The 18,151-nt window shown below is 47.6% G+C and overlaps 1 protein-coding gene across 1 annotated transcript in view; it reads right to left on the bottom strand.

The window, feature by feature from the left end:
* The window catches only part of LOC140408928 (probable tRNA methyltransferase 9B), a 91,138-nt gene that overhangs the window by 18,545 nt on the left and 54,442 nt on the right, over nt 1-18,151 (bottom strand). Inside the window, exon 2 of the mRNA XM_072496829.1 lies at nt 1,339-1,493. Within this exon, the coding sequence (XP_072352930.1) occupies nt 1,339-1,492 (154 nt within the window). The 5' untranslated portion in view covers nt 1,493. The remainder of the gene's footprint in view (nt 1-1,338; nt 1,494-18,151) is intronic.

The following is an 18,151-nucleotide window of genomic DNA, read 5'->3' as shown; positions in this document are numbered from 1 at the left end:
ACCTGGCTTCACCTGGAATGTGGGGTGGCCCGCGATCGGTGCCCACCGATCGTCGGGCCGTCCTCTCTGAAGGAGGACCTCCTTCCTTCCGCGGCCCCGCAAGATCCGTCCCCCATCGTTTTGCGGGGCGGATTTAGACAGGACGACAACCACGCATGCGCGGGTTGGCGCCGGCCAACCCGCGCATGCGCGGATGATGCCCGTTATGCGGCGCCGGCCGCGTCATCCATGCGGCGCCGCTTTTACGCGGGCGACAAGGCCTGGCGCGTGTAGATGACGCGGCCCCGATCCTGGCCCATTGTCAGGGCCTGAATCGGTCGGGTCTGGGGCCGTTCCGCGCCGTCGTGAACCTCGACGGCGGCCACTTCGGCGTGGGAGTGGAGAATCCCGCCCCTTGTCTTTGTGAAACAATTCAGGGTGCTGGTTCTGTTGTTCTGTTTCTCACAAACAGTCAGCACAGTGTGCTGAGATTGTACATAGCTGTCAGGATGAAAATTAATCATGCACTGCTTGCGATTCTATTGGGTGAAGTTTAAACACTGCTCGCAATTCAATTGGGTGAAGTTTAAACACTGCTTGCAATTCTATTGGATAAGTTTAAAAGAAGCAGCTTCAGGGATTGGATCGCGTTCAACTGGGGTGGGCTATTGATTTATGAATGTTGTATAATTACTGTGTTTGGGCCTTTTTTCGGCAGAACAGATCTTGGCCGATATCCAGTCTGTTCTCCGTGTACACGTAACAAGCTTGATTAAATAAGCCATCTTTGTCCAGGTTGTCGTGTTTGTTCCTCTGTGTACTGAGCTGAGCCACAGGGAATAACCCCACGTGGAAGCTGACTCAATACACAGGTCTTGACACCGCTCCTACATCACACGGTACTTAGCCCCAGGCAGAGCGCTGCAGTACCACATCTGGCCACTTCAGCATTGTGCCTGCCAGATTGAAGTGCTGGCTCTCCCAGGTGGAGCTTCCTTCCAAGGGTGGTCAGAAGTCCCAAACACTGCAAATCAATGCTCGAATAAGTGTTAAATGGCAATGGGAGTTAGGGAGTTGCCGGCTGCGTGATAGGCACCAACTCTCAGGATGGCGAGCGCCAATTGCTCGCCACACTTAAAATCCTACCAATAGATGTAGGGAATCACAGTTATTGATTTTGCAAATCGGCCACATCCCTTGAACAGAAAAGAGGATATGAAGAACAACAACTTGCTTTTATGTAGCTTGCAAGGTGTTTCACATGAGCAAAAGATATAAAGCAAGGCAATGAAACAATACTTTGAAAAATCCCATTTATTAATATATTGGTAAATGTTTGTAATTATTGTAATATCTTACCAACATCAGCAATGAGGCTGCCTGGTTCTTGGTCCATGAGGAACTGTCGGACACTAGGCCAAGCCTTGCTTCGAAGCTCGATGAAGTATGGTGCCGTTTGTTTATATACATTATGAACGTGTGCTTCTTCCAGCTGAATGGCTTCTAATTCCATCCTGTGGCAAAAAAACTGGAGTTCTGAACAGTACCATACCAGTGCAATTTCTGTAACCCTTTAATAAGATTTTTCTCTTTTAACTCTATGAGCAGTGCCTCCTATATCTTGTTTGTTATCAATGCTCAATTATCTCTATTTGTAATCCGATCATTTCAAAGGCATATTGCAGGTCAAGAAGTTTTATTGCAGTTAAAGTGCCTGAGGCTTCCCCTCAACAATTCTTTCGAATCTGGAGCATTTTAGCACACTTCTCAGATCGTTTCCTCCTGGAAAAATAGCCCACGAACTGTTTACTCCATGGCCAGGATTTTATGACCGTGCCACCGTGTGTCTCCCCCCCCCCCCCCAGCTGATGTGGCAGGACATTTAAATTGCCGTTTACTTCAGCAGGACCATAATATTCCAGTGGGTAGGCGGGGCCATAAAATCCCGGCCTATATTTTGGAGGCTTCTACTTATCCCCTGTCTAAGTTACAGCAAGAGATCAAGACCATCCCCCAGGATAATGCAGGCCACATTTAGTAAAAGTAGGTAGCGAATATTCTTGTGCCCATTCAGACATGAAAGTCCTGCGGTTAATGCAGCCATCAGAAAATAGTGCCCCTTGAGGATCAGAGGTTGTACGTTAGCATTCGTCGAACAGTCTCCCATGTCTTAACGGCAGCTGATGTGAGATAACTAGAGATCACATTTAGTCCAACACATCATGACCTGAGGGGTCAGCGAAGCAAATTGAAAAAAAAAGAATTCATACTTTTCAGTACTCAATTATTTTTTTCCAATTACGGGGCAATTCAGCGTGGCCAATCCACCTGCACCACCCTTAAAACAGTGCACCTAAACCTACAGATTTGTGAAAATTCACAGACCCTCACTGACCCGAAGGGTTTCAGGGTCAAGGCTTCTTGAATGCTCCTAACCATTCCCTGACCAGAATCAGGAAGGCAGATTACTACCTAAATGGTTGTAAATTGGGAGAGGGGAGTGTGCAGTGGGACCTGGATGTCCTTGTGCACCAGTCACTGAAGGTAAGCATGCAGGTGCAGCAGGTGGTAAAGAAGGCTAATGGTATGTTGGCCTTTGTTGCGAGAGGTTTCGAGTATAGAAGCAGGGATGTGTTGCTGCAATTATACAGGGTCTTGGTGAGGCCACACCTGGAGTATTGTGTGCAGTTTTGGTCTCCTTCTCTGAGGAAGGATGTTCTTGCTCTCGAGGGAGTGCAGCGAAAGTTCACCAGACTGATTCCAGGGATGGCGGGACTGTCATATAAGGAGAGATTGACTAGGTTGGGACTGTTCTTGCTGGAGTTCAGAAGAATGAAGGAGCATCTCATAGAGACTTATAACATTTTAACGGGACTAGACAGGGTAAATGGAGGGAAGATGTTTCCAATGATGTGAGTGTCCAGAATCAGGGGTCACAGTCTGAGGATTCAGGGTAAACTATTTCAGACAGAGATAAGGAGACATTTCTTCACCCAAAGAGTGGTGAGCTTGTGGAATTCATTACCACAGGAAGTAGTTGATGCTAAAACTTTGAATATATTCAAGAGGCAGCTGGATATAGCACTTGGGGAGAATGGGATCAAAAGATATGGGGAGAAAGCAGGATTAGGCTATTGAATTGGATGATCAGCCATGATCGTGATGAATGGCGGAACAGGCACGAAGGGCCAAAAAGCCTCCTCCTGCTCCTATCTTCTGTGTATCTATGTATCGATGTAAGTAGCAGCATACCACAACCTCACAGATCACAGGTGCCTTATTTACACCTACTGCAGTGCAATACACACAATTATAAACACATGGAGCTTCGCAGGCACCAAGAGTAGTGGGATTCACCTTAATTGCTGGATTCCCACAGGTGTAGCGCATCATTGATCATAATGGGGAGACTAGGACCCAGGGGCACAGCCTTAGAATAAAAGGGAGTCACTTTAGAACAGAGATGAGGAGAATTTTCTTCAGCCAGAGAGTGGTGGGTCTGTGGAATTCATTGCCACAGACGGTGGTGGAGGCCGGGACGTTGAGTGTCTTTAAGTCAGAAGTTGATAAATTCTTGATTTCTCGAGGAATTAAGGGCTATGGAGAGAGAGCGGGTAAATGGAGTTGAAATCAGCCATGATTGAATGGTGGAGTGGACTCGATGGGCCGAATGGCCTTACTTCTACTCCTATGTCTTATGGTAATCATGTGACCATCAAGATGCAAACTAGAGGTCACTCAGGTCCATCAATCGGAAGAACTTCCACTCCATCAATGTTCAACTGGTCAGTGACCAGAAGAGCTTCCTCCATGCGAGCACTCGCTTTGCTCACAACTGCCATGACTCCTTCATTCACAGTGCTGCAGCTTTTCAGTCCACTCTCCCCTTCCCAAAGCTCTGTGGATGGTTCTAGGAGACAAGGGCTATCCTTTGAAGACATGGCCACTCAAAGCTTTACATGACCCCAAGACAGACATACAGCTGAAACTATCTGCTCACAAAGACCACCATTGATCAGGTCATCAAGCTTCTGAAGATGCGGTCCCAATGAAGAACTGGTCAGGTGATGCCCCGTGATGGTCTGCAGAGCTCTCTATAAGATAGCCCTCAGAAAAGTATGGGCCATGAAGAGGACAAAGTGATAGATTGACACAGTTCACCATCAGAGGAGGAGGAGGTGAGGAAGACGAGGAGAAAGATGCAGAGCAGTGAGTTGCCCAGTGCTGAGCAGGGAGGTGGCAGGGGATGGCTGAGGAGGCAAAGCTCTCATCGGGAAGGTGTCAACAACAGGGCACATCTGGTCCAGGCACATTCACCTGAGCTGTACTCATTTGGCAAGATTTCAATCTCTGCCACTCACTTTGATCTGCCTGTGAGAACACATCTATTAAACACACAATCTTGAATAGATCCACTCTTACTGCCAATTCGTGGAGTATCTCTCCAGCAGTCTGACTGACCCATTCAAAGACCACTGCTTCCCTTCACCACTTCTGCCCTCTTTTACAGTCATACCATTAAAGAATGGAAGCGCACACATCTGGGATCACGGCTCAACAATTCCAGTGTTCATAACAAAATGCAATTTAAAAAAATTATTTCAAAATCACTCGCTTGGCGAGCACCTATTGCCCAATCCTAATTGCCCTTGAGAAGTTGGTGGTGAGCTGCCTTCGGTGCCATTAGGGAGGGAGTTCCAGAATTGTGACCCAGTGACAGTGAAGGAACTGCATTATAGTTCCAAGTCAGGATGGTAAGTGGCTTGGAGGGAAACTTGCAGATGGTGGTGTCCCCATGCATCTGCTACTCTTTCATTCTAGGTGGTAGAGGTCACGGGTTTGGAAGATGCTGTTTAAAGAACCTTCGGAAGTTGCTGCAGTGCATCTTGTACATGCTACACACTGCATCGATGGTGGAGGGAATGAATGCTGGATCTGGTGGATGAGGTGCAATCAAGTGGGCTACTTTATACTAGAAGATGTAGAGCTTCTTCAGTGTAGATGGTGGACAGGTGAGTAAGATGTGAGTAACTCTTCATAGAATTCTCCGCCTTCTGATGTCGCCACAATATTTATATGGCTGGTCCAGTTCCATTTCTGGTCAATGGTAACCCTCAGGATGTTGATAGTGGTGGATTCAGTGATATTAATGCCATTGAATGTCAAGGGGAGGTGATTGGATTCTCTCTTGTTGGAGATAGTTGGCACTTGTGTGGTGTGAATGTAACTTACCACTTGTCAGTCCAAGCCTGGATATTGTGCAGGTCTTGCTGCATATGGGTACAGAATGGTTCAGTATTTGAGCAGTCATGAATGGTGCTGACCATTGTGCAATCATTAGCAAGCATCCCTTTTTCTGACCTTAGGATAGAAGGAAGGTCATTGATGAAGCAGCTGAAGATGGTTGGGCCTGGGACACATCCTGAGGAACTCCTGCAGTGATGTCCTGGAGCTGAGATGATTGACATCCAACAACAATAACCATCTTCCTTTGTGCCAGGTATGACTCTAACCAGAGGAGAGCTTTCCCCCGATTCCCATGGACTCTAGTTTTGCTCGGGTTCTTTGATGTCAGACTTGGTCAAATGCTGCCTTTATGTCAAGAGCAGTCACTCTCATCTCACTTCTTGGGCTCAGCTTTTGTCCATGTTTGAATTAAGGCTGTAATGAAGGCACTCAACTTGCCAGAGCAAAGGTCATTAAGGTTTTGCGTACTGCAGCCAAGTCTTCCAGGTGACACTGCAGCTACTCAGATCTTCTGCCACCTCTAGCTAGGGCAGCTTGGTTAGCTGTGTGGCCTTCTCCAGTCATTCCTGACACCATCCGGGAACAAGACCACTTGCCTCTCGCTGCCTCCAACTTCACCTCAAGATGTACATCTGTGAAGAATGGTGTAGCCTTGCCAGCATTGTCAGACCCCTATGTCGCACCCTGCTGACCACGGCCTACCATACCTCTACAAGACAACTCGCATGTTAATGGCTGTCGTCATGCGTTTCAATCAGGCCCACACTTTAAGAGTACCACTTCCATCCTATACCACTAATTGGTTGGCAAACCTGCCCTCTAGTGTTGCCAACCTGGGCCAAAGACACAGGCTGTGCATACTTCCCTACCTCCAGTGCGGGGTCAGGGCACAGAAATGTTTCTGGCATTGTGTTGCCGACCCCCAGCTGAAAATCCTGCCCCACGTCTTCCCTCATCTTTCAAATAAAATATTAAACCAAGGTCCATGTACTCTCTCAAATGAACCTCAAAAATCCCTGCATGATCCCATTGAAGGAAAAACAAAGTTCTGCCCAGTGGCCTACATTTACATCTCCAGTAACCTCACTAAAACAGATTACCTGGGTTATTATCTCATTATGTTTGTAGCTCTTTACAGTCTCCAAAACTGACCACTGCATTATACTGGTGGCTACATTTCCAAAATAATTCATTGGCTGTAAAGTGCTTTGTCCTGAGATCATGGGTGCTATATAAATGCAAGTCTTTCTTTATTCCTTTCTCGGAATACTTCAGTCATCCAGCCTCAGTAAATGCTCACAGGTCCCCTATCTCCCAAAGTCCTTCACCCATGATTATTCCATGACCCAGCTTCTATCACCATATCCGAGGTCCTTTTGCCTCCTCCGATAACGCATCAACATCATGTTCCATTTCCCTGCTTCCCAGCCCCAAAAAGCAGTGCTGAGGGCTCACACCTGAAACAGAGGATAGGGTCTATACATATTCCAGTAAGAGACTTACTGATGTCCCCCTCAATATTGATCGCCTACCTACTGTCTAACAAGTGGCCCTTGAAGGGACGCCTGCAAGACACAAACAACAAAACAAGTGTTTAAATTATACTTACTTGAATGTGGAGTCAAGTAGATCAGGAAATGGAAACTATCTTTTTCCCTAAGCATTCAGCTCACAGGAATACCTTCCCCATCGTGCCAGTGTTGACTCTTTGGAAGGACTATTCATCAGGCCCATACCCCTACGCTTTCCCCAAAGCACCGCAAATATATCCAATTCTCCTTTGCAAGTTACCAGTCAATCTGTTTTCCCCATCCTTTCTGCAGTGCATTCCAGATCATAATGATCTATTGCATTACACGTTTCTCCTCATCACTTCTATTGATTTGCTGCTAATGCTTCTGAACCCATGTTTAAGTAGGAGCAGCTGTCAGAGCAGGGCCAAACACAAATAATAACCTTTAGAACATTCTGCTCACATTGCACTGCCTTTTACGTATATCTACTTTGCTGCTAAAACCAAAGTATAAAATATAGCCCACAGCATGGAAAATAAAAACAATTATGCAGATGCAAATCTTGTTTTAATCCCCAAATAATCCAAAACCGCTAATTACTACTTACTCCATAAGAACTATGGTTGTGTCCATTATAATTTTCCGTAATGTATTGATTTTATATTTCCTCAGTGTTGCCATCATTAAGCTCTTGGAAAAAAAATGTTGGGATCTAATTACAGTACAATGCCGTAGTTCTAAAGGTGTAGTTAATTTTAGTTAAAGCAACATCTTGATTTTAAAATTCTCATCCTTGTTTCCAGATCGGTCCATGACTTCACTCTTCCCTAACTCTGTAAACTCCTCCATCCCATACAACTCTCTGAAATATATGTGTTCCTCTAATTCTGGTGTTTGTGAGTATTCCTGATTTTACTTTCTTCACCATTGGTGGCCATGACATAGGTTGCCTTTGCCCATAGATCTGGAATTCCATCCCTACACCTCTCTACCTCACTTTCCTCCTGTAATTCTTGCAGCCTACTGGCAGAATTTTCCACTATGGAGACCAAGTGCGCAGGCCATTTGCGGTGAGTTTCCCTCTGATCGGCGGGTTGGCTTCTCACGCCCGATCTTCTGCGTGAAGCCTCATCAAATAATCAATTATGCATAGGCAAGCTGCTTGTTGAATCATATGATCTGTCCTCCCAACATCACCTCCTGGGGTTGAATTTCCTGGTGCCATATTTAAATGCCCCTCCGAGCACACACACATCACTTTCTGCAGCCCAGCTGTATGGTCAAATGTTGCAGGGATGGCCCCGAGGAACAAGAAGACTGTGCTAAGGTTTAGCCATGAGGCTTTAATTTGAGGTTCTTTTTCTCAGGGATGGACCCAGGAGGTCCACTGACCTCACCTCGCCAGCCTGTGAGTGGGTCGCGAAGGAGGTCAGCTCTGCAGGAAACTGCCAGAGAAATACCATCCAGTACAGGAAGAGGATAAATGATCTCATCCATACCATCTAGGTAAAATCAGCTCACTCCAAACTCTCACTCTCAGATTGGCATTATACACTCAAAGCATCACACAGCTCAGGAAACTCGCACAATATTAGCAGGAGAGATATCAGCACCAAAAGCCTATTCACCAGAATCAAAACTACCATCCTGCACAAACAGCATCTTCAGCCCTCACTGGGGGAGCTCAGCATTCATTAAGCATGTATGCTTCCCAACCTCTGCTCCGTCCCTTCTCATCACGTCCCACCCATTTTTCTTCATGCAGGCCAAGCTTGTCCACAACGAGAGAGAGAGAGATCACTGACTGGGGGAGGGACAGTCAACATCCAGGAACTCTTCAAATTCAAGGAGGATGCCGCCGAGTTGGGTGGGGAGGTCAAAATTCACTCTTTGAGTAATGCGAGATCACCCTATTCCCGCAAGCTCGTATGGATGACCCCTCCATGAGTTGATCAGATCCTGACATTCCCAGTGAGTCTCAGTGAATATTCAGCCTGTTCATGAACTAAATCTATCTTCTCCCTTTTACAGACAGCAGCAGGTCCAGACAGACCTACACAGGCAACATAAGAGCAGACCACATGAACCCCTCAGAGGAGGACACTAAGTAGCCACTTGAAGAAGGCCCGTCACAGCATTCACCTGTACCTTCCACCAGCGCAGAGGCACACACCTCGGTGGCTCATAGTTCTAGATTAGTCTCAGGTTCACATTCTGGGGAACACTGACATATCTCCGCAGCAGTCAGAGACAGTGACAGCCCAAGTCTCTGGCACACGGGGGAATGGTAGATAACAGACACCTGCTGAGTCCAGATCAGATGATCAGCCTCTGCAAGTGGTCATGGCAAACATGTTGGAGATGCAAAGACAGTTGGCGGGGCAACATCAAGTAGAGCTGAGCGAAGCGGTCAACAGACTAGAGCGAAGGATGGAGAAGTCCATCCGTGTTCTGTCTAATGTCATGGCTTTGACATGCGAGTGCCTCAAGGCCTCCATGGGAAAGTTTGTGGCTGCCTTGGAGATGTTAGCCCAGCAGATCCTGCTGAATTTGTGCTCGGACCTGCACTCCATCAGTGGGATCCATCAGTGGATAGGCGAGAGTGGGCAGGGCACCTAGACCTCTCTCCAAATGCCCGTTCTCCTCAACTAGTCAGGTAGCATCCCTCAGGCACCCACAGGATGGAGCACCAGCAGCTGGACACCCCGCGGCCATCCACTCAGGTGACTCTGCAAGAGTTCAGCCAATCCTAATCCTCTCTGCCTGTGATCCATCACCTCCAGCTGCATAGGCCGAGGAGATTGGATCTCTTGCTTTGGGGCAGGTGCAATGCAGGCTGGGCCCGCCAATCCTCAAATCTCTAAAAGACGCCTGCCAAACTCATCAAAGATAACAAGGCTTAGCAACGAGCAGACTGCCTCCATCTCTGCTGTAAATATTTGGGATCCACCAAAATGCAATGATAGGGTTAGAAAGATGAAGAAACCTTGACACCACGCTTGGGTCATGGGTGTTCACTCATTGTATATATCAGGCACCTTTGTAAATACATTTGCTGTTCGTGACAGTTGTATCGCCATTTGAATGTGTTGTCTATGTGCATATGTATCTATGTTGCCTCTTATTGCAAGGGTGACCCAAGCTCTGAATCGGTGATCGCCTCCTTTTGTGGACCTCATATTCACCTGATGTTTAGCTGACTTGTGTTAGTTAATCACGCCTTGTTAAATGTTAGGGAGATGTACTAACCTCTGTACTGAAAGTGACTGAAAATTTCATTAGGAAGTGATATTTATTAAAGACACCATGGAGTTATGCGTGGTCAATTGTATTAGAAGGTTACCACTCATGTTGTCTCATTATCAAATGGCTGTCCTCATTGTTGGTGCTAAAGGACAAGACCTGCAGCCATGATGGTCTCTTGAGCCATGCGCACATCTCTGTGGCAGCAAAGTGTCTCATTCAGGAGACCACAACTGCATCAAGTCCACTTGACGCAGGCTTTTCGTTGGCATGCTGTCTTTCACTTCCCAGACCAACTACATACAGCTTGGACTGCCTACCTTCCCAAAGATTAGGGCCTGGGGAAACATAAGAGTTGGAGGCCCAAGGCCCAATGTTGGCATAGTTCTTGAAGCTAGTGGTTGTAAATGTCTTTCTGATCACAGGCATGCCAATAAAGAACAGAAGAAATGCACTTGGGCATTTTGTCTATAGTTTACTCTTCTTGGAATCTTGTGGTTATGAAACATAGAAAATAGGAGCAGGCCATTTAGCCCTCTGAGTCTGCTCCTCTCAATGCCATATTCACACACTCTCCCCATATCCCTTGACACATTTAGTATCTAGAAATATATCTATTCCTTCTTAAATATATTCATGTGGTACAGAATTTACCTCTGAGTGAAGAAATTTCTCCACATCTCAGTCCTGAATGGCCTACCCCATATCCTGAGACTGTGACCCTGTTTCTAGACCCCCCAGTCAGGGGAAACATCATCCATGCATCCAGTCTGTCCAGCTCTGTCAGAATTGTACACGTTTCAATGAGATCCCCTCTCATTCTTCTAAATTCCAGTGAATTCAGGCCTAGTAAGCCTAATCTCTCCTCATATGACAATCCTGCCTTCCCATGGATCAGTCCGGTGAACCTTCGCTGCACTCTGCCTATTGCAAGTATAACTCTTCTTAGGTAAGGAGACCAAAATTGCACACCAAACCCCAGGTGTGGTTTCAAAAAGGCCCTGTGCAGCTGCAGTGAGATATTTTTGCTCCTGTACTTGAATCTTCTGGTAATGAAGGCCAACATACCATACTCCTTCTTAGGAGCTGGCTTTACTTGCATGCTTGTTTTCAATGTTAGCGTCACATCTTCCACGTCTTGCAGCTTTCGATAACATCCTCATGTGGAAGTCTCCCATCATCATCACTTCCTGCCCTTCCATTTCCTCAACATCTGAGGAGTTTTCAGCCTCCTCCATGTCTCCCTCTGACAAGTGATCTCTCCTTTGAAGTGCCAGTTTGTGCTAGGTATAACACCACGATGATGTGAGACAAACTCACTAGAGAACACTGCAGAGCCCGAACAGAGCAGTCCAGTCATCAGAAGTGCTTCTTTAGGATGTCAATGATCTGCTCTATGATGGATCTTGTTGAACTATGCATCATGTTGGATCTTTCCTCCGAGACACTTTGAGGGCAACACATGGGTGCCGTTTCAGCAGGTACCCATTATCACCCAGTGGCCAACCCTGTAAGTGCTGCCAATATTCAAATATCTGAGGCATCTGGGAGTTCCTCAGGATGTAGGACCATCAGGTTCTTAGCACAAACATGCATTATGTGGTTCCGAGGATCATATATCAGCTGAATATTTAATGAGTGGATCCTTTTACTGTTAATGAGCATCATGGGCTGCCTAATGGGGCTCTAAAAGCCACAGCCACATGTGTGCAATCAATTGCAACCTGCACATTAGGGAAGCCAGGGATTGACGCAAAACCCAGAAATCTAGCAGCCTGGTTAGCTTCATCCAGTACGAACATTGCATAATGATGAGCCTCACTGTAGAGGGCATCCCATCATCTCCTTTATACATTTATGTGTTGAGGACTGAGTGATGCTGCACAGTACCACTGTGGATCTCTGGAACAACCCGCTGGAAAATAAATTGGGTATGGCTGTGACCTTTAGGGGCAGTGGCAGGGGATGTTCCCTTAATCCATGTGGCATTAGATCCTCCCACAGGAAGTGGCAGATATGAGCTGCCACCTTTCTAGACAAATGCGGACAGGCGCAGCATTTCCTCCCACTCATCTCCAGATAGGAACGGTGTCTTCAGTAGACCCTGTGAGTCGTATCCATGGGATGGGTCTGACCTCCCCATCCTCTGGATCTGGCAGGGGCTCCCCTGGACTATGGACCTCAGGTCAGGCTTCCTCTCAAAGCTGTGCTGGGTGGTGCCGGGCCCTTCTCCTCCTCAATCAGATCACTGCCACCAAGAAGGCAGCATTGAGCACAGGCTCCATTACTCAATCCTCGTTTGCCCTGTGGACAAATAGTTCCAACAAATTAAGGAGTAATGACCAACGACAGTAGACCTCCCAATTGCAACCAGAAAGCCACTGTCATGCCCTAGAGCTGCGTCTGCGTGAAGTGCCTTTCCCTCATCCAGCATTCCAGCTGAGGTACAACGTCACAGATCTAGGTGACCAAAATATCCCCTCAGCTTCCTGACATCTTAATCCCAGAGAGTTTGGAAGAAGCTTGAGCACATCCAGAATATGTTCAATCTTACCTAATATACTCCTGCTATGTCTGATGTGGTACACTGTTTATGCCTAACCTCCACTTTTGGAATGGTTGGATGCCCTTTGGCCTGTTAACCATGCCAATTGCAGAAAGCACCTTCGAGGCTTTCATGATCATCTTGCAGACATCCAGCAGCTGCGCTCCCATCATGGTTGGCTGCATCTTCCATTCTCACATTCCTCTCTGTTAATGCACAAACTGATCAATTTCACTGTGAACCCAATGCCTCCTACAGCCTCACGATAAAGCGATCCAAATATCAGTGGCTTTAATTGCGCCTTCCCAATAAACTCTTCCTGACTTTTATCAGCTCAGACTCCATTTCCATGTTGTTACTCTAAACCTGTGAAGGACCTCCCTCCCCCCCGCCCCAATGGCCCCACTTGCAATTGACTGGGCTTGTACTCACTGGAGTTTAGAGGAATGACAGGGGATCTCACAGAAACATATAAAATCCTGATGGGACTGGACAGGCTAGATGCGGAAAGAATGTTCCCGATGTTGGGAACGTCCAGAACTAGGGGTCACAGCCTAAGAATAAAGGGTAAGCCATTCAGGACTGAGATGAGGAAGTACTTCTTCTGTACCACAGAAAGTTGTTGGGACCAGTTCGTTGGATATATTCAAGAGGGAGCTGGACGTGGCCCTTGTGGCTAAAGGGATCAAGGGGTATGGAGAGAAAGCGGGAGTGAGATATGTATTTGCATGATCAGCCCCATGATCATATTGAATGGTGGTGCAAGCTCGAAGGGCCGAATGGCCTATTTTCCATGTTTCTATGTTTTCCATTTTTGAGGCTGATGAGGCCGGTTCCCCCCCAGCGAGTGCAGACAGAGCCAAGCTTCTGGCACCACAAGCAGCCCGTCTGTTCAGGAGAGGGGGAAGAGAAGAAGAGCAACAGTAATAGGGGATTCTATAGTCAGGAGAACAGATAGATGCTACTGTGCCTATCAACATGACTCCAAGATGCTGTGTTATCTCCTGGTGCCAGGGTCCGGGGTCTCATTGAAAAGCTGCAGGGCATCCTGAAGGGGAAGATGAAAAAGCAGAGGTCATGGCACATGTTGGTACCAATGACACAGGTGAGGTCTTGCATCAAGAATTCAGTGAGTTCGGCAGTAGACTAAAAAGCAGGACCTCTCGGGTTGTAATCTCTGAATAACTTCCAGTGCCACAGTGCTAGCGAGTACAGAAATAGGAAAATAGTGCAAATGAATGCATGGCTTAAGAGTTTGTGCGGGAGGGAGGCTTTTAGATTCCTGTACCACTGGGACTGTTTCTGGGGAAGGTGGGACCTGTACAAGTGGGACCACAGCAGGATCAACATCCTTGCGGGTGGGTTTGCTAGTGCTTTTGGGAGGAGTTTAAACTAACTTGACAGGGGGAGGGGACGCAGACTGTTAGCAGAATAGGGACACCGCATACACAGAAAAGCAATTAAGTCAGAGGGAATACAGCGGTAGAATGTTTCAAGGCAGTAAGACAAGGCTGGATGGCCTCTACTTTAATGCCAGGAGTATATCAGGTAAAACGGATGAGTTAGGGGCGAGGATTGACATGTGAAATTGAGCTTTAGTAGCCATCACAGAGACATGGTTGAGTGAGGGGCAGGATTGGCAGCTCAACATCCCGGCATGTAGAATCTTCAGACAAGACAGAGGAGGGGGTAAAAGGGGAGGAGACATTTCATTCTTAGTTAAGGAGTCAGTTACTCTGGTAAGGAGAGATGATATCTTGGAGGGAGCATCAAATGAAGCTTTGTGGGTAGAGCTTAGGAATTAAAAAGGGGCAGCCCCATTGTTCGGTGTTCATTATAGACCCCCAGATAGTCAGCAGGAAATTGAGGAGCAAATATGTGCGCAATTCACACAGGGTGTGTAAAAATAATATTGGTAATTATATTAGGGGATTTCAACTTTCCAAACATTAATTGGGATAGTCATCATATTAAGGGCTCAGATGGAGTGGAGTTCTTAAAATGTATACAGGGGAACTTTTTAGCTCAACATGCAAAGGATCCAACAAGGGATGATGCAGTACTGGACCTAATTCTGGGGAATGAAGCCAGGTAGGGGGTTGATATGTTGGTGGGGAGCATTATGGTGTCAACGACCACAATATGGTACAATTTAAGTTTGTTAGGGACAAAAAAATAGACAAACTGGAAAAAAAGATTTTGGATTGGGGGAGAGCGGATTTTAGTAAAAGAAGGCAGGATCTGGCCAAACTAGACTGGAAAGAGCAGTGGGGAGCGTTCAAAAAGGAAATGGGGAGGGTACAGGCCCAACATGTTCACTCTCGGGTAATAGGAAGGAATAACAAGCCCAGAGAACCATGGATGACCAGAGACATTCAGGATACGATGAGATGGAAAAGAGAGGCTTTTAGCAAGTACAAGGGGAGCAAATCAACGGAGGCATTAGTGGAGTACAGAAAGTGTAGGAGGGAGCTTATGAAAGTAATTAGGAGAGCAAAGATGGAATATGAGAAACTTCTGGCTGGTAAAAGTAGGGAAAATCTAAAGATATGCTATAAGTATATCAATGGTAGCTATGATGCGGAGATGCCGGCGTTTGACTGGGGGTGGAGCACAGTAAAAAGTCTTAGAACACCAGGTTAAAATCCAACAGGTTTGTTTTGAATCACCAGCTTTCGGAGCACAGATCCTTCCTCAGGTGGGTTCCAGAAACATATGTATAGACAAAGTCAATGATGCAAGACGAATGCGAGTCTTTGCAGGTAATTAAGTCTTTACAGGTCCAGACGGAGCAACTGGCGAGAGGGATAATCACAGGTTAAAGAGGTGTGCATTGTCTCAAGCCAGGACTGTGGGTAGGATTTTGCAAGTCCAGGCCAGATGGTGGGGGCTCAATGTAATGTGACATGAATCCAAGGTCCCCGTTGAGGCCGTACTCATGTGTGCGGAACTTGGCTATAGGTTTCTGCTCGGTGATTCCGCATTGTCGCGCATCCTGAAGGCTGCCTTGGAGAACGCTTACCCGAAGATCAGAGATTAAATGCCCTTGACTGCTGAAGTGTTCCCCGACTGGAAGGGAACATTCCTGCCTGGCGATTGTCGCGTGATGTTCGTTCATCCGTTGTCGCAGCGTCTGCATGGTCTCGCCAATGTACCACGCTTCGGGACATCCTTTCCTGCAGCGTATGAGGTAGACAACGTTGGCCGAGTCGCACGAGTAATGTACCGCATACCTGATGGGTGGTGTTCTCACGTGTAATGGTGGTACCATGTCGATGATCTGGCACGTCTTGCAGAGATTGCCATGGCAGGGTTGTGTGGTGTCATGGTCGCTGTTCTGAAGGCTGGGTAGTTTGCTGCAAACAATGGTCTGTTTGAGGTTGCAACCGCCAGATCATCGACATGGAAGAGAGGGTGGCTCAGCAACAACTAGTCGACTCCATCCTGGGAGTAGACCGGCGATACTCCAAAGCCCCAACCATAGAGCTTCTGGCGGAGAGGAAAAAGCTACATATGGATTTTGACCTGCTCTCTACGAGGAAAGTAGTGCACCAACTCCACCAGGCACAGTGGACCCAGTATGAGCACAGAGACAAAGTCAGCGCCTGCTGGCTCACCAGCTCAGAAAGTAGGCAGCCACGAGGAAAATAGACCAAATTTGGGACAGCAAAGGCAAACTAGTAGCGGAGCCGGAAAAGGTCACTGAAGCATTCAAGACCTTCTAAGGGGGGGTTGTACACCTCCGAGCCCCCAGCAGGGAACTTGGGGATGGGCTGGACATGCCAGTTGTGGGGGAAGATAGTAAACGGGGGCTGAAAGCAACACGAGAACTGGGAGGAGTCATGAAGAGTATTAACTCCATGCAGGCAGGGAAGGCGCCGGAACCAGCTGGATTCCCGGTGGACTTATACAAAACATTTGCGGCGGCACTGGCCCCGCATAGACTCGCTGGTGAGAGGCACCCTGCTGCCTACGCTAGCACAAGCCTCAATCTCGCTGATATCCAACAAAGACAAAGACCCAACAGAATGCGGGACCTAACGACCTATTTCGCTGCTAAATGTGGATGCAAAAATATTGGCCCAGATCCTAGCCAGGAGACTGGAGGACTGGTGCCAGGGGTGGTAGCAGAAGACCAAATGGGCTTTGTCAAGGGTAAACAACAAACATCAGGCACCTGTAGAACATGATAATGACCCCATCTGGGGAAAGAACACCTGAGGTGATCGTCTCCCTGGATGCAAAAAAGGCCTTCGACAGAGTCAAGTGGAATACCTCATTGAGGTACTGGAGCAGTTTGGGCTTGTAGCAGGGTTCGCTGCCTGGGTGAATCTCCTGTATAGCGCTCCGACGGCAAGCGTATGGACAAATACCACCAGCTCTAAGTTCTTCCAACTGCACAGAGGCACAAGGCAGGGATGCCCGTTGTCCCTGCTGCTGTTTGCCCTCGCGATCAAACCGCTACCGATCGCGCTCAGGACGGCAAGGAATTAGAAGGGGATCAGGAGAGGACACAGAGAACACAGAGTCTCGCTGTATGCGGGTGACCTGATCCTCTACATCACGGACCCGCAAAGCAGCACAGAAGGAATCATGGCGCGACTGAAAGAGTTTGGTGCCTTCTCAGGCTACAAACTCAAGCTGGGCAAAACTGAAATCTTCCCAGTGAACCCGCAAAGGGGAGTCACAGAGCTGGAGGGAATGCGATTTAAACCAGCCCAACACAAATTCCGCTACCTGGGGATCCACAAATGGAACCTGGCCAGTCTGGGCGGCACAGTGGTTAGCACTGTTGCTTCACAGCTCCAGGGTCCCAGGTTCGATTCCCTGCTTAGATCAGTGTCTGTGTGGAGTCTGTATGTTCTCCCCGTGTCTGCATGGGTTTCCTCCGGGTGCTCCAGTTTCCTCCCACAAGTCCCGAAAGACGTGCTGTTAGGAAAATTGGATATTCTGAATTCTCCGTCTGTGTACCCGAACTGGCGCTGGAATGTGGCGACTAGGGACTTTTCACAGTAACTCCATTGCAGTGATAATGTAAGCCTACTTGTGACAATAAAGATTATTATTATTAATGGAGGAAGTAAAAAAGGACCTGCAGAGGTGAGACACACTCCTACTCGCCCAGGTGGGGAGACTGCAGATGATTAAGATGAACGTACTGCCCAGGTTCCTCTTCTTGTTCTGATCCATATCAAACTACATCGCCAAGGCCTTCATTAGAAAAACTGATCATGGCGTTTGTGTGGGGGAAACCCTAGGATCCCCAAAGAGGTATTGCAGAGAACGAGAGGCATGGGGAGGCCAGCACTTCCAAACCTGCAATATTACCACTAGGCTGCAACCGTGGAAAGGGTAAAGGGGTGGATAAAGGAGCCAGAAACTAAGTGGGTGCTTATGGATGAGGGCTCCTGCAGAGGGACCTCCCTCCTGGCCCTGGCCACGCCAGCACTTCCATCCCCACCGAACAAACAGTCAACATGCCCAGTGGTGGTAGCAACACTCCGGTCGTGGAACCCCCTACGACAACATTTCGGGCTAACCAAAATGTCTGACAAGGTCCCCAACTGCAACAACCACAGGTTCAAGCCCGTGACAATGGACTCCACCTTCAACAAGACAGAGG

This window comes from Scyliorhinus torazame, chromosome 3 (genome assembly GCF_047496885.1).
Source record: "Scyliorhinus torazame isolate Kashiwa2021f chromosome 3, sScyTor2.1, whole genome shotgun sequence".
In the NCBI taxonomy this organism is placed as follows: Eukaryota; Metazoa; Chordata; class Chondrichthyes; order Carcharhiniformes; family Scyliorhinidae; genus Scyliorhinus; species Scyliorhinus torazame.
This window is presented reverse-complemented; position numbering and strand designations above follow the sequence as displayed.